Raw genomic sequence first — 11,882 nt, 5'->3', positions numbered from 1 at the left:
TGCCAGCACTCAAGAGACATTGACAAACAGATATCTGTGAATGAGGCTAGCCTAGTCTACAAAGCATGTTCCAGGCCAGCCAGAACTACATAATGGGACTCTGTCTCAAAACATACAAACAAATTAAATCTTAAGAAAGAAACTTGCCGGGCGGTGGTGGCACACGCCTTTAATCCCAGCACTTGGAAGGCAGAGCCAGGTGTGTTCGAGGCCAGCCTGGTCTACAAAGTGAGTTCCAGGAAACGCGCAAAGCTACACAGAGAAACCCTGTCTCGGATAAAAAAAAAAAAGGAAACAAACTTATTGGATACTAAAACCCAAAAAACCAACCAACCAAAAAAGGACAAAAGATAATTTGAGATGAGAAATGAGGAATTAAACAATTACTTTCATCTTTATGTGTGATAATTTTATACATATACACATCCTATCACTAGAGATCATTTAGTCGATATGTAACAGGAGTTGGTCACATTCTCTCCTTTACACTTGTCTGAAAAGGACCATTTTTCTGGGGGCATGGGGTTGGGTCCCTCCAGGTAGCCTAGATTGGCTCTGAACTCCTGCTACAGCCTCCCTATTGAGGAAATTTAGGCATGCCTAAATTTAGGTTACACCCTGCACAAAATTTCTAATTAAGTAACATTCTGAAGTAGGGACTAGGGAAACAGCACAGTGGTAGAGTTCTTGCCTAGCATGCATAAGACCCTGGGTTCAACTCCTAGCATCACAAAAAAAAAAAAGGGGGGGGGCAGGGTCTCAAAGGAACTGAGTTTTTATCACCTGCCTATAATCTGATACTCAAGAAGCTGAGGCAGGAGGATTGAAATTTTGAGGGCCGGGCTGGAAAGATGGCTCAGAGGTTAAGAGCACTGGGTTGCTCTTCCGGAGGTCCTGAGTTCAATTCCCAGCAACCACATGGTGGCTAACAACCATCTATAGTGACATCTGATGCCCTCTTCTGGCATACAGGCAAACATGCAGACAGAACACTGTATACATAATAAAATAAATGTTAAGAAAAAATAAAATAAATCAAAAAAAAAAAAAAAAAAGAAAAGAAAGAAATTTTGAGGGCCAACAAATACAATTTAGCAAGACTCACAAAATAAAAGGGTGAAATGTAGCCCAGTAGAAAGGCACTTCCTAGCATGCACAAAACTGTGGGTTCGATTTTATTTAAAAAAATTAAAAACTAAAATAATAAAGTAAGGGGTGGCAGAGGAAGGACAGACAGCAAGTCCATAGATCAGTTTATTAAGATGGAATCACTGCTATTACATGCAAGAGAAGCTACTTGCCATAATCAATACGGTTCTCAAGAACTTATGATACACATTAGAAACAAATGGTTCAAAACCACAAGGAACTTTTCCTGATGCCCTGTGACAAGGCTGAGGTGGACAAATCTGCATATTCACTTCAAGCTGCTGAAGAGTTTGTGGGCCACCTAGACAAGAAAAAGAAAATGTCATCACTTGGATTTACAATCACGGCTCACAGGTCTTCCTAACCTGGAACAGTAGTACTCCTTTCTTGACACTCTCATTCTTTTTTCTTTTCTTTTTTTTTTTGGTTTTTCGAGACAGGGTTTCTCTGTGTAGCTTTGCGCCTCTCCTGGAACTCACTTGGTAGCCCAGGCTGGCCTCGAACTCACAGAGATCCGCCTGCCTCTGCCTCTCGAGTGCTGGGATTAAAGGCGTGCGCCACCACCGCCCGGCGACACTCTCATTCTTAAGCATCCTTAGCCACACTTGGGCCCTAGTAATTCCCTTCGGTTACCCGACTCTTTCCTGTCTGCAACTCTGAATTTTTTCATCTACTTTTTAAAAATAATTTATTTTATGTGCATTGGTGTTATGCCTGTGTGTATGTCAGTGTGAGGATGTTAGATCCACTGGCACTGGAGTTGCAGATAGCTACGAGCTGCGATGTGGGTGCTGGGAATTGAACCCAGGTCCTTTGGAAGAACAGCAGTGCTCTTAACTGCTGAGCCATCTCTCCAGCCCCATCTTTTTCTTTTAGAAGATGCATGTAATCTCCTGTAAGCTTCCACTGAATAACCACCACACGTCTGTTTTTGGAATTCCCTTTGGAGGAACGTACCACCACCCTACTAAAAATCTAAAACTTTTTTTTATTTCTCTTGGATATATATGTAGGAATGGAATTGCTGCTCAGTGCTATCTGTGACCATATGCTAGATCCATGCTTAACTCTTTACCCTAAAAAGAAAGGATCTTTCTGTTTAGACCAGACTGCCTTCAAACACCTAGGCTCCAGTGACCTTCCTGCCTCAGACTCATGAGTAGCTAGGACTACAGATGTGTGCTCCCACAGCTGGCTCTATGCTTGACCTTCTAAGGAACTGCCAAGCTATTTTACGCACTGGCTGTGCCACTCTGTATTTCTATCAGCAGAGTGTGAAATGTCTACTTTCCCCATCTCTCTAACATGGGACACTACCCCTCCCGCCCCACTGGTGATCAAATCCAGGCCTCACTAGACAAGTGCTCTACAACCTACACAGAGAATATATTCTCAGTAAGTGACGAGCCAATCAGGTGTCCCTCTTTTTTTTTTTTTTTTTTTTTAAAGGCAGGACCTCATTCTATAGACTGGACTAAAACTCAATATGTAGTCCAGGGTGGTCTCAAATTCATAGCAATCCTCCTGCCTCAGCATTCCAAAAGGTAAGTGCTAGGATTCTAGGCATGAGCGAGCACACCTGGCTTACCTAATCAGTTTTTTGTTTGTTTGTTTGTTTTGGTTTTTGGTTTTTCGAAGACAGGGTTTCTCTGTGTAGCCTTGGCTATCCTGGAACTCATTCTATAGACCAGGCTGGCCTCAAACTCACAGAGATCCGTCTGCCTCTGCCTCCAAGTGCTGGGATTAAAGGTGTGTGCCACCACTGCCCAGCTACCTAATCAGTTTTAATAGAATTAATCTTATCAGATCTTACGTGTGTAACATGTATAAAATACTGATACATGAAAGAGTGAAGCACAAACTTACCTACAAAGAAAAACACTGGCCGGGCACTGATGGCGCACACCATTGATCCCAGCACTCAGGAGGCAGAGGCAGGTGGATCTCTGTGAGTTCAAGGCCAGCCTGGTCTACAGATCAGTTCCAGGACAGCCAGGACTGTTTCACAGAGAAACCCTGTCTCAAAAAACAAAAAACAAAAAAAAAACAAAAAAAAAAAAAAAGAGAAAATAACTTTATATAAACAACCAGGTATAAGACATACTGAAGGAACACACCCGCAGAAAGAACAGACTATTAAAAGCACAGTATCTGGGACTGGAGACATGCTGTCTCAGTGGTCAAGAACACTAGTTGCTTTTTCAGAGGTGCAGAGGACCTGGGTTCAGTTTCCAACACCCACATGTGAGTCAGAACTGTCCACAAATCCAGTTACAGGAGATCTGATGCCCCTCTTCTAACTTCCTTGGGCACCAGGCATATACATGGAACAAAGGCATACATGCAGGCAAAACACCACACAAAATCCAGGGCTAGGGGTGTAGCTCAGCAGATAGACCATTTGCCTAGCATGCATAAGGCCTTGTGTTTTATCTCCAGTACTAAAACGAAAAAGAATATAAGCTCCAGCTTCCCTACTATTTAACAGTGCATGTTAGGATGTTGTTTTTTCTCCTGTCAGAATCTGTTCCAATATGTGCAATGTTGATAGTAATACACATGTGGTAAGGATTAGGGACATCGACGTATGTAAAATGCTTGTCACAAAACCTGACATCCAGGGCCCATAGTAAATGGTTACTGATGGGTCTGGTCTACATGGAGCATGAAGACCACTGTTTAGCTTTGCCCTCCCGTCTTCAGAATGACTTACACAGTGATCCCGTGCATGCAAGAAGTCAAAGAGCTCCTCTGTGCAATCCTCTTCTGTCTGTGATCGGGAAGATACACGCTTATCACAGAGCTCTAGTCGCTCTCGGGCCTTCACACACTTCTCCATCTGCTCACATTGCTCTCTCACTGTTGTCAGGGGGTCCTGACAAAGCAACAGAAAAACAGGAAGCTTCAGAAACATCCGCCAAATACATATGCTTTGGTCAGTATGTATAATCACCAAATCAAGGTGCTACCTCTGACTTACCATACAGGCCAGTAAGCAGAACCATACTGTAGCCAGAAATGGCAGAACAGGGACGCCTATTTGATTCTTTGATGCTAAGTACTAGGGAAGTTTCAAATTTCTGCCTTCCAAGGTTGCCAGTACGCACTGAAAGGCTCAGCCCTCCCTATCTGAGAAACAAGGGAGTAAAGGAAACCTGGTCAAACAGGAGGTACATCTACTAGAGGCATCACTTGTTAACACAGCATTTAGGATTCAATTTCCCTGTGTAAAAGAATCAGGCCTAGCACTCTACTTGCAAAGTCAGAAAATGCAAACATGGAGAACTAGCCAAGAAATTTCCTTCCAGAGTTCTTTATTAAACCACAAATAACAGATGAGTGCCAGACCTTCAAGATGCTGTCTGATTCCTGACAAAACCAAAGAAGCCCCAAACCTAGAAAAGACATCATTTTCTAGGCTCACAACCCCAAACACTCCACTGCATAGGAGGTGTTAAATAAAGGCTTGTTCCATCATTTCCCCCAAGTTGGTACAGATTTCCTTCAAAAAGCTCAAATTTCCTACTTCTAGTAAGGTAGTTCAAAATCAGAAGCAGCACTTACCACTAATTCTTCCTCCTCTTCTTCCTACAAAAGTTAAAGAAAATTAGTGTCAGCAGCAATTTTATAACGTACATCTCCCCAATCATACTGATACTATAAATATGGAGAAAAGACTATTAATCATATTGTTTTATGATGTTTTGTTATCCTAGGGTCTTTGACAGTTTCAGTGCTAAATCTTGCCTCCCCAGAACTAGCTAATTTTTAGAGATAAAATGCAGTTTGCCTGGGAACACACCTTTCATGTACCAGTCAATCTAAAAACCACATAGCCAGTCACTTCCTTAGCAAATCTCACACACAAACTTTGTACCCTACTCCAGAGCCAAAGGTCAACAAGGGGTCAGCACCATAGTTCAGAGCTCGCTGAAATTATTCTAACTATCCAACCCTTAATCTGATCAAGCCTGCTCCTTTCGCCTCCCTCTTTCCTTCCCAGAGGAACCAAGGCTCTGAGCCTTGTTTTCCTTGAGACTCCTTGTGTAATTTGGTAAGGTCTCACTCTAGTCCAGACTGGCTTCGTGTTTGTGGCAGTCCTCCCACCTCACCTTCCAAAGCACTGAAATTATAGATGTGAGTCACCATACTCAGTTCCCTTCCCAACTTTTATAAAAATACTTGTGTGTGTGTAGCATATGCACAAGTGTGTACAGGTGCATGCATCATTGTGCACAGAGGCCACGGGTGGGGGCATCAGGCATCCTCTTGAACCTTGCTAGGGTGGCAGCCAGTAAACCCTAGTGATCTTCCTGTCTCTAGTGCCCTCAGAGTGTAATGCCTAGCTTTTACCCGAGTGCTGTGATCCATTCTCTAGTCCTCATGCTTGGGCAGCAAGTACTCTTAAGCACGGAGCCATTTCTCTAGCCCTAACTTGTTTTTGTTTTATGAGACAGGGTCTCAGTATGTAGCCAGCCTGGCCTTGAACTTGCAGCAGTCCTCCTGCTTCAGCCGTAATGCCTGGATCACAGGCATGTGCTACCAGCATGCCCGGCTCCTCTGGTTCCTTTTGCTCACTCCCCCACGCTGTCCTGCATTATGTGGCATGTCCCTTTCTCTCAAGAACTATATGCAATAAATTCTCCTGCCATTCTTTCTTCTTCCTGCTCTTTTCTCTTCTTTTTTTTTTTTTTTTTGGTTTTTCGAGACAGGGTTTCTCTGTGTAGCTTTGCGCCTGTCCTGGAACTCACTTGGTAGCCCAGGCTGGCCTCGAACTCACAGAGATCCGCCTGGCTCTGCCTCCCAAGTGCTGGGATTAAAGGCATGCGCCACCACCGCCCGGCCTCTTTCTTTCTTTTTAAAGATTTATTTATTATGTATAGTATTCTCTCTACACATATGCCTGCAGGCCAGAAGAGGACACCAGATCTCATTGCAGATGGTTGTGAGCCACCATATGGTTGCTAGGAATCAAACTAGGACCTCTGGAAGAGCAGCGAGTGCTCTTAACCTCTGAGCCATCTCTCCAGCCCTGCTCTTTTCTTTTTTAAATTTAATTTTTAATTAGATTATGGTAATATATTTGTAATCTAAGAAATAAAGCTTGCCTGAAGATCAGAGGACAGAGCCAGTCACGGAGTTAGCCACAGAGGTCAGGCAGTGGTGGCACACACCTTTAATCCTAGCACTCAGGAGGCAGAGGCAGAGATCCATCTGGATTTCTGTGAATTCAAGGCCACACTGTGCTAACATGAGATTAATCCAGTCTAAAGAGAAACAGCCAGGCAGTGGTGGCACACACCTTTAATTCCAGCACTTGGGATCAAACACCTTTAATCCCAGCACTAGGAAGTTTGAGACAGGAAATGATATGGCTGGGCAGAGCAAGGAATAAAAGGTGAGAGGAGACAAGAACTCTTGCAGGCTGAGGAGTTGGTGAGGTAGGAGGTGGCAGCTGTGGCTTGCTCTGCCTCTCTCTTTCAGTTTTCGCCCTGATATCTGGCTCCGGGTTTTTATTATAATAAGACCATTTAGGATTCATGCAAAAAAAAAAAATCTGGCATCCAACTTTGGGGGCATGAATTCATGAAAAAGCCACTTGCCCGTGGCTTTGCAGCCACCGACACAGGCCAGAGCTACACACGGCCAGAGTTTCTACCCTGCTGGCTAATTTTTTGTTGCAGCCTATCTGCAGCAAACTCCATAGGTTTTGGGGCTCCAAAAACCACAGGAGTTAGCAGCTTTTACACATTCCTCTGTGCAGACAGCTGATTCCACAGGAGCAGGCCCAAGCCCAGGCTCAGGCTCCAAACACACCGGAATTAGCTACTTTCTCATGTTCCCCGTGCAGACTGCTGGCTCTTTGGCTTCTCCCCTCTCCCGGTGGGCTTTCTCTGGGGCCCCTCCTCGGGCTGCTGCCACACTATCATCTGAATTGTCATTGTCAGCAGATTTGGTGAGTCAATTGGGATTTCTTAAAGGGAGGAATTAGTTAAAAGAGTTTTTTCCCACATTAAAAAAAAAGGGGGGCTGGAGAGATGGCTCAGTGGTTAAGAGCCCTGACTGCTCTTCCAGAGGTCCTGAGTTCAATTCCCAGCAACCACATTGTGGCTCACAACCACTTGTAATGAGATCTGGTGCCCTCTTCTGGCCGGCAGGGACACATGCAGGCAGAATACTGTATACATAATAAAAAAATAAATAAATCTTAAAAAAAAAAAAGGGAAACACTATTACAACGGAAGGAGTTTGGTCTCTGTTTGATAACACACTAGACAGTCTGCACACCTGCCACAGCAAACACATAGAAGAAGTCAGTGGACAACTTAGAAAAATCCGTTTTCTCCTTCTGTTATATAGGTCCTGGAGGTTGAACTCAAGATTGTCAGGTGTGGAGGCAGGCACTTTTACCATGTCAATGGCCTTTTATTTTTAAGATAGTGTCCTGCTTGTAGTCCTAGCTGGCCTTGAACACTTCATTGTCCTGCCTCAGCCTCTCAAGCCACTACGCTCAGTCCATAAATTCTTTCAAAGGTAGCTGTCTCCATGTATACCACCTCACCATATACTTTATTATTTTGAGACAGACACCACCTCACTTTCATGAGTAAGATCTAAGTGTGTAGGACAGTCTACATTTTATGAAGTACATATAGCCTTTAGGATGTGATTAGTCAGCTCTTAAGGAAGCAATCCCAATTTAGAAACAATAAGCTGTGATTATTAAATACTTCCTGATAATAGACTCAAGCCATCAGATACTCCAATGAGACCTAAAGAACTTTAAAAGTATTTTGGTAGTCTAAGGATGAAGCTCAGTGACAGAGTTCTTTCCTAGCATTGCACAAAGCCCTTGGTCCAATTCCCACACTGAAAGGGAAAACAAAATGTCATACACATGTGACCATACACAGCCATGCAACGTACCAACCTACAAAACAAAAACACTCTGCTTTGGCTTAAACAAATGCAGAGTACTCTCCTGTAATCCCAGCACTTAAAAGGCAGAGGGTCAGGAGCTCGAGTCTGAGTCCAGCCTGGACTATAGAAGACACTGTCTCAAAACAATAACTGAAGTATCTGGTAAATATAGCTAGAAATGGCTACACTTTGTCTTTATATCCTAAACTAAGTTTAGAGGAAAACCTTTTCAGATTTTCACTATTTTTTTAACTATGGGTATGGGGGTAGAGCATGTACACTAATGCAGGTGCCTGTGCAGGCCAGGGACATCAGATCCCTTGGAACCAAAGTTACAGGCAATTCCAAGCCTGATGTTAAGTACTAGGAACTGAACTCAGAGCCTCTGCAAGAACAGTACTGGATCTTAACCATCTCTCCAGCTCTTTTTCTAGCCTCTTAACTTGAATATTGAATATGAAAATGGTCAAACCTAAATCCTTTTCTTTAGTCACCTTAACTAAAGCTATAATCACTGTCCTTTGGCTTGCAGATCAATAAAATTATAAAAGTCTATACAACTTCACCCAAGACCTTAGAAACACCAGGTCTACATTATCTTTCTTATCCCAGTGTGTACCTTCAAAATAGTTTCCTTTCTTTACCTAATTGTAAAAACTACCTATAGGAGCATAGGCATAGGCTCTATCTGGTGCATGGCACAGTTATTTACCTGCCTATATATGCAGGTATCCACATTTTGGAGAAGAGAAAGTAAAGGCACATAGGGAAATAAAAAGACGAGCTCAACAATCATGTTTCCCAAATCCCAACACAAGACAGTACCCTAGAAGGGAGGAAGGGAGGTTCAACTGTAACCTCAGCTCTTTATTCTAATTGGCAAGGTTTCTCCTAAGTGTGAAATTGTTGCTTAAGATATAAATTCTAGTTTTTCATCAAGTTCCTTAAATGATTTATTAGTGGGCTGGAGAGATGGCTCAGAGGCTAAGAGAACTTGCTGCTCTTGCAAAAGAACCAGGTTTGATTCACAAGACCCACATGTCAGCTCACAACCATTTCTAATTCCAGTGCCAGGGGATCCAACACCCTCTCCTGACTTCCCTGAGTACCAGGCCACACATACATGCACAGGTGCACAGCATACATGCAAGCAATACAGTCAAATGCATAAAAATAAAGTTTTTAAAATTCACATTGAGGGCTGGAGAGATGAAGATGATTCAGAGGTTAAGAGCACAGGCTACTCTTCCAGAGGTCCTGAGTTCAATTCCCAGTAACCACATGGTGCCTCACAACCATCTATAAGGAGATCTGATGCCCTCTTCTGTCATGCAGGCAAACATGCAGACAGAACACTGTATACATAATCAATAAAATAAATCTTTAAAAAAAAATTCACAATAAAAAAGCCCTCCCCCAACAAACAAAAAACCCAAAAATCTGACATCAGAGCTCAGTGGTAAAGTACAACTTGAGAATACTTAAGGCCCTGGATTCAAGGTCCAGCATAAGAATAAAAAGGTCCTAAAACTATCAGGTAAAATTGCTTGCTGCCAACAACCTGCGTTTGATCCCAGGAGCCCAGTGAAAAGACCTATTGACAGATGCAAACACACACCAACTCCTATCCATGCACACAAAAGATGGCTCAGCAGTTAAGAGCACTTGTCCCCATTCCAAAGAACCCGTGTTCTTCCTAGCACCTGCATGGTGGCTCACAAACATTTGTAACTCCAGTTCTGGGGGATCTAATGCCCTCTTATGGCCTCAGAGGACACCAAGCATGCAAGTGGTACACAGATGTACATGCAAGCAAAACACAAACATACGCTTAGTGAAAAAATAAAAATTGTGGGGAAAACCTTGAAATTAGTGTTCTAGATCACTGTGTAATTCCCAGTTAGCAATGCTACAACTTAGTAATTATGTCAAAGATACCATATCAAACAAATCCAAATAGAGGTTTAATTACGGACTGTTTCCACCAATGAGAAAAACCAAAGCCACACTGAATAAAAGGACTTAATCTCCAATAATTATGATCTTTCATAAAATTAATTCAACTTTCTTCATTTTATTATTTATTGGTTTATTGGCTTTGGTTTTTTTGTGGCTTCTTTTTTTTTTTTTTTTTTTTTGACACAGGGTCTCTTTCTATAGTTCTGGCTGTCCTGGAGCTCGATGTGAAGACCAGGATGGCCTTGACCTCAGAGATCCTCCTTCCTGCTTTTGCCTCCTGAGTGTTGGGATTAAAAGCATGGACTAACACACCATTTTCTTAATTTTAAGACTTATCTGTTGCCGTTGTGGTTTTTAGTACCCTGCTGAACTTTCTAAGCCTGGCTCCAGCACGTTCTGAAAATTGCTAAGACTAGAAAAAATTAAAGGATAAAAAATTTTCCAAATAATTCCAAATCCATAGCCCCAATTGCTTGTCTTGAAGAAGAGAGAGGACAAATATACAGGAAATGGAAACAAAGCGAGTTCCTTTTGTAAAGTACTGTGGTTAGCGCTCTGGCTCTAAAGTTGTGTGGTTTAGGACTCTATTCTCAGCTGCACTGTCTTGCTAGTTGTGTGCATTTAGAAAAGATAATAAACTTCCTTGCTTGCTGCGTTATCTATAAAAATGACCAAAAAAATGTGCCTAATATTTACCTCATGGGAAAACTGTAAGTTAAATGTCTTAGTACATATAAAGCACTCAGAACAGCAAGCAGTTAGTATTTATCACACTGGGAAAGAGCTCCCTCTTACATCACAGAATTACATTGCGCATTCTTAGACTGTCCCCAAAGATACAAGTCCTCGGCCATCTCCATCTCAAAAGATAAGGAACTACTTTTTGTTTGAGGTGCTGGGGAGCGAACACAGGCCTTCTTGATGCTAGGCAAACGTTCTAGCGAGAAGCTACATCCCAATTCCTGAACCACTTTTTCACAGCAAGTGGTATAAGGCTCAGGTCCCCGGAACCTCCACATAAGAGTGATTCCTGACCTAAGGTAGGTTAAAGACTAACGCCGGTCTGTCTGCTTCACACACTTGTCAAATCACAACCTTAAAACTGAAAACACAGGTTTCTTTTTTTTTTTTTTAACACAAGTTTAATCAATACAGCATTATAACTCCACATATTATAAACCTTCACATTGGTGGGGTTGGGAAGTCAGCCCTGAGAAAGACTAGCCATTAATTTGCTCAAGGTCACTCAAGGAATTCTGAAGATGAGTAGCAGAAACCACCTCTCTCAACCCCTCAACCCCTGGGAGGTAAACCCGGACTACGATGGCCCGGGAAAGTGCTTTGATGGGCTAGGTCCCGGTCCTCAGGACATTGAGCAGAGTTAAGAGCCGATCTCCTAGCCTTACCCCTTTAGGGTCTCCGGATCCAGTAAGCATCTTTCGTTCGTCCTCTAGTCCCATGTCCCGACGCTGTTCGGGATTCAACACCAGGAAAAACAACGATAACTACTCCGCTTCGGATCAAGAAGGACTCGTAAGGGTCACTTGACGGATATCCGGCGACCTGGCCGGAAGTGCGGCATACCCATCGTAGTCTGGAACACATGCACAAATTGGCCTGTACTACTCGCTAACTGCAGAAGCTAGGGGGAGCTGGTATATATGCCTGCGAAGGATTTACTAAAAAACATCCTTTTGGTTACTCCCGGCCCAAATGTATTGACACATAGTCCTTTATCAAATAGTATTTCCTACGATACTTGAAATATTTGCTAACTTATTTGACCTTCTCTTAGTGTAGATATTGTTCTTACCCATATCTCTTATGGAGCGGTCCTAAGAGCCTGACCTCTT

The 11,882-nt window shown here is 42.9% G+C and overlaps 1 protein-coding gene across 1 annotated transcript; it reads right to left on the bottom strand.

Annotated features, from left to right (window-relative positions):
* Nucleotides 1-1,241: 1,241 nt before the first annotated feature.
* Nucleotides 1,242-11,607, bottom strand: LOC128096314 (cytochrome b-c1 complex subunit 6, mitochondrial). Its single transcript, XM_052715737.1, has 4 exons — nucleotides 11,436-11,607; nucleotides 4,714-4,737; nucleotides 3,863-4,024; nucleotides 1,242-1,450 (listed from the first exon to the last, which is right to left on the bottom strand). The coding sequence occupies exons 1-4, from the start codon at nucleotides 11,487-11,489 to the stop codon at nucleotides 1,418-1,420; spliced, it is 273 nt and encodes a 90-aa protein (XP_052571697.1). The 5' UTR covers nucleotides 11,490-11,607; the 3' UTR covers nucleotides 1,242-1,417.
* Between the last annotated feature and the right edge of the window lie 275 nt (nucleotides 11,608-11,882).

The sequence above is a fragment of the Peromyscus californicus genome, unplaced genomic scaffold (genome assembly GCF_007827085.1).
Source record: "Peromyscus californicus insignis strain IS unplaced genomic scaffold, ASM782708v3 Scaffold_5__1_contigs__length_169319896, whole genome shotgun sequence".
Taxonomy (NCBI): domain Eukaryota; kingdom Metazoa; phylum Chordata; class Mammalia; order Rodentia; family Cricetidae; genus Peromyscus; species Peromyscus californicus.
The sequence above is the reverse complement of the archived record's forward strand: the minus strand, read 5'-3'. Positions and strand labels throughout refer to the sequence as shown.

What these genes read in the sequence shown, in the direction of transcription:
- LOC128096314 (XM_052715737.1), bottom strand. Translation starts at nt 11,489, where the DNA reads ATGGGACTAGAGGACGAACGAAAGATGCTTACTGGATCCGGAGACCCT. An exon ending in GATCCGGAGACCCTAAAGGG is followed by an intron (nt 4,738 to 11,435) that starts GTAAGGCTAGGA and finishes TAACTTTTGTAG; the next exon opens with GAAGAAGAGGAGGAAGAATT. An exon ending in AAGAGGAGGAAGAATTAGTG is followed by an intron (nt 4,025 to 4,713) that starts GTAAGTGCTGCT and finishes TTGCTTTGTCAG; the next exon opens with GACCCCCTGACAACAGTGAG.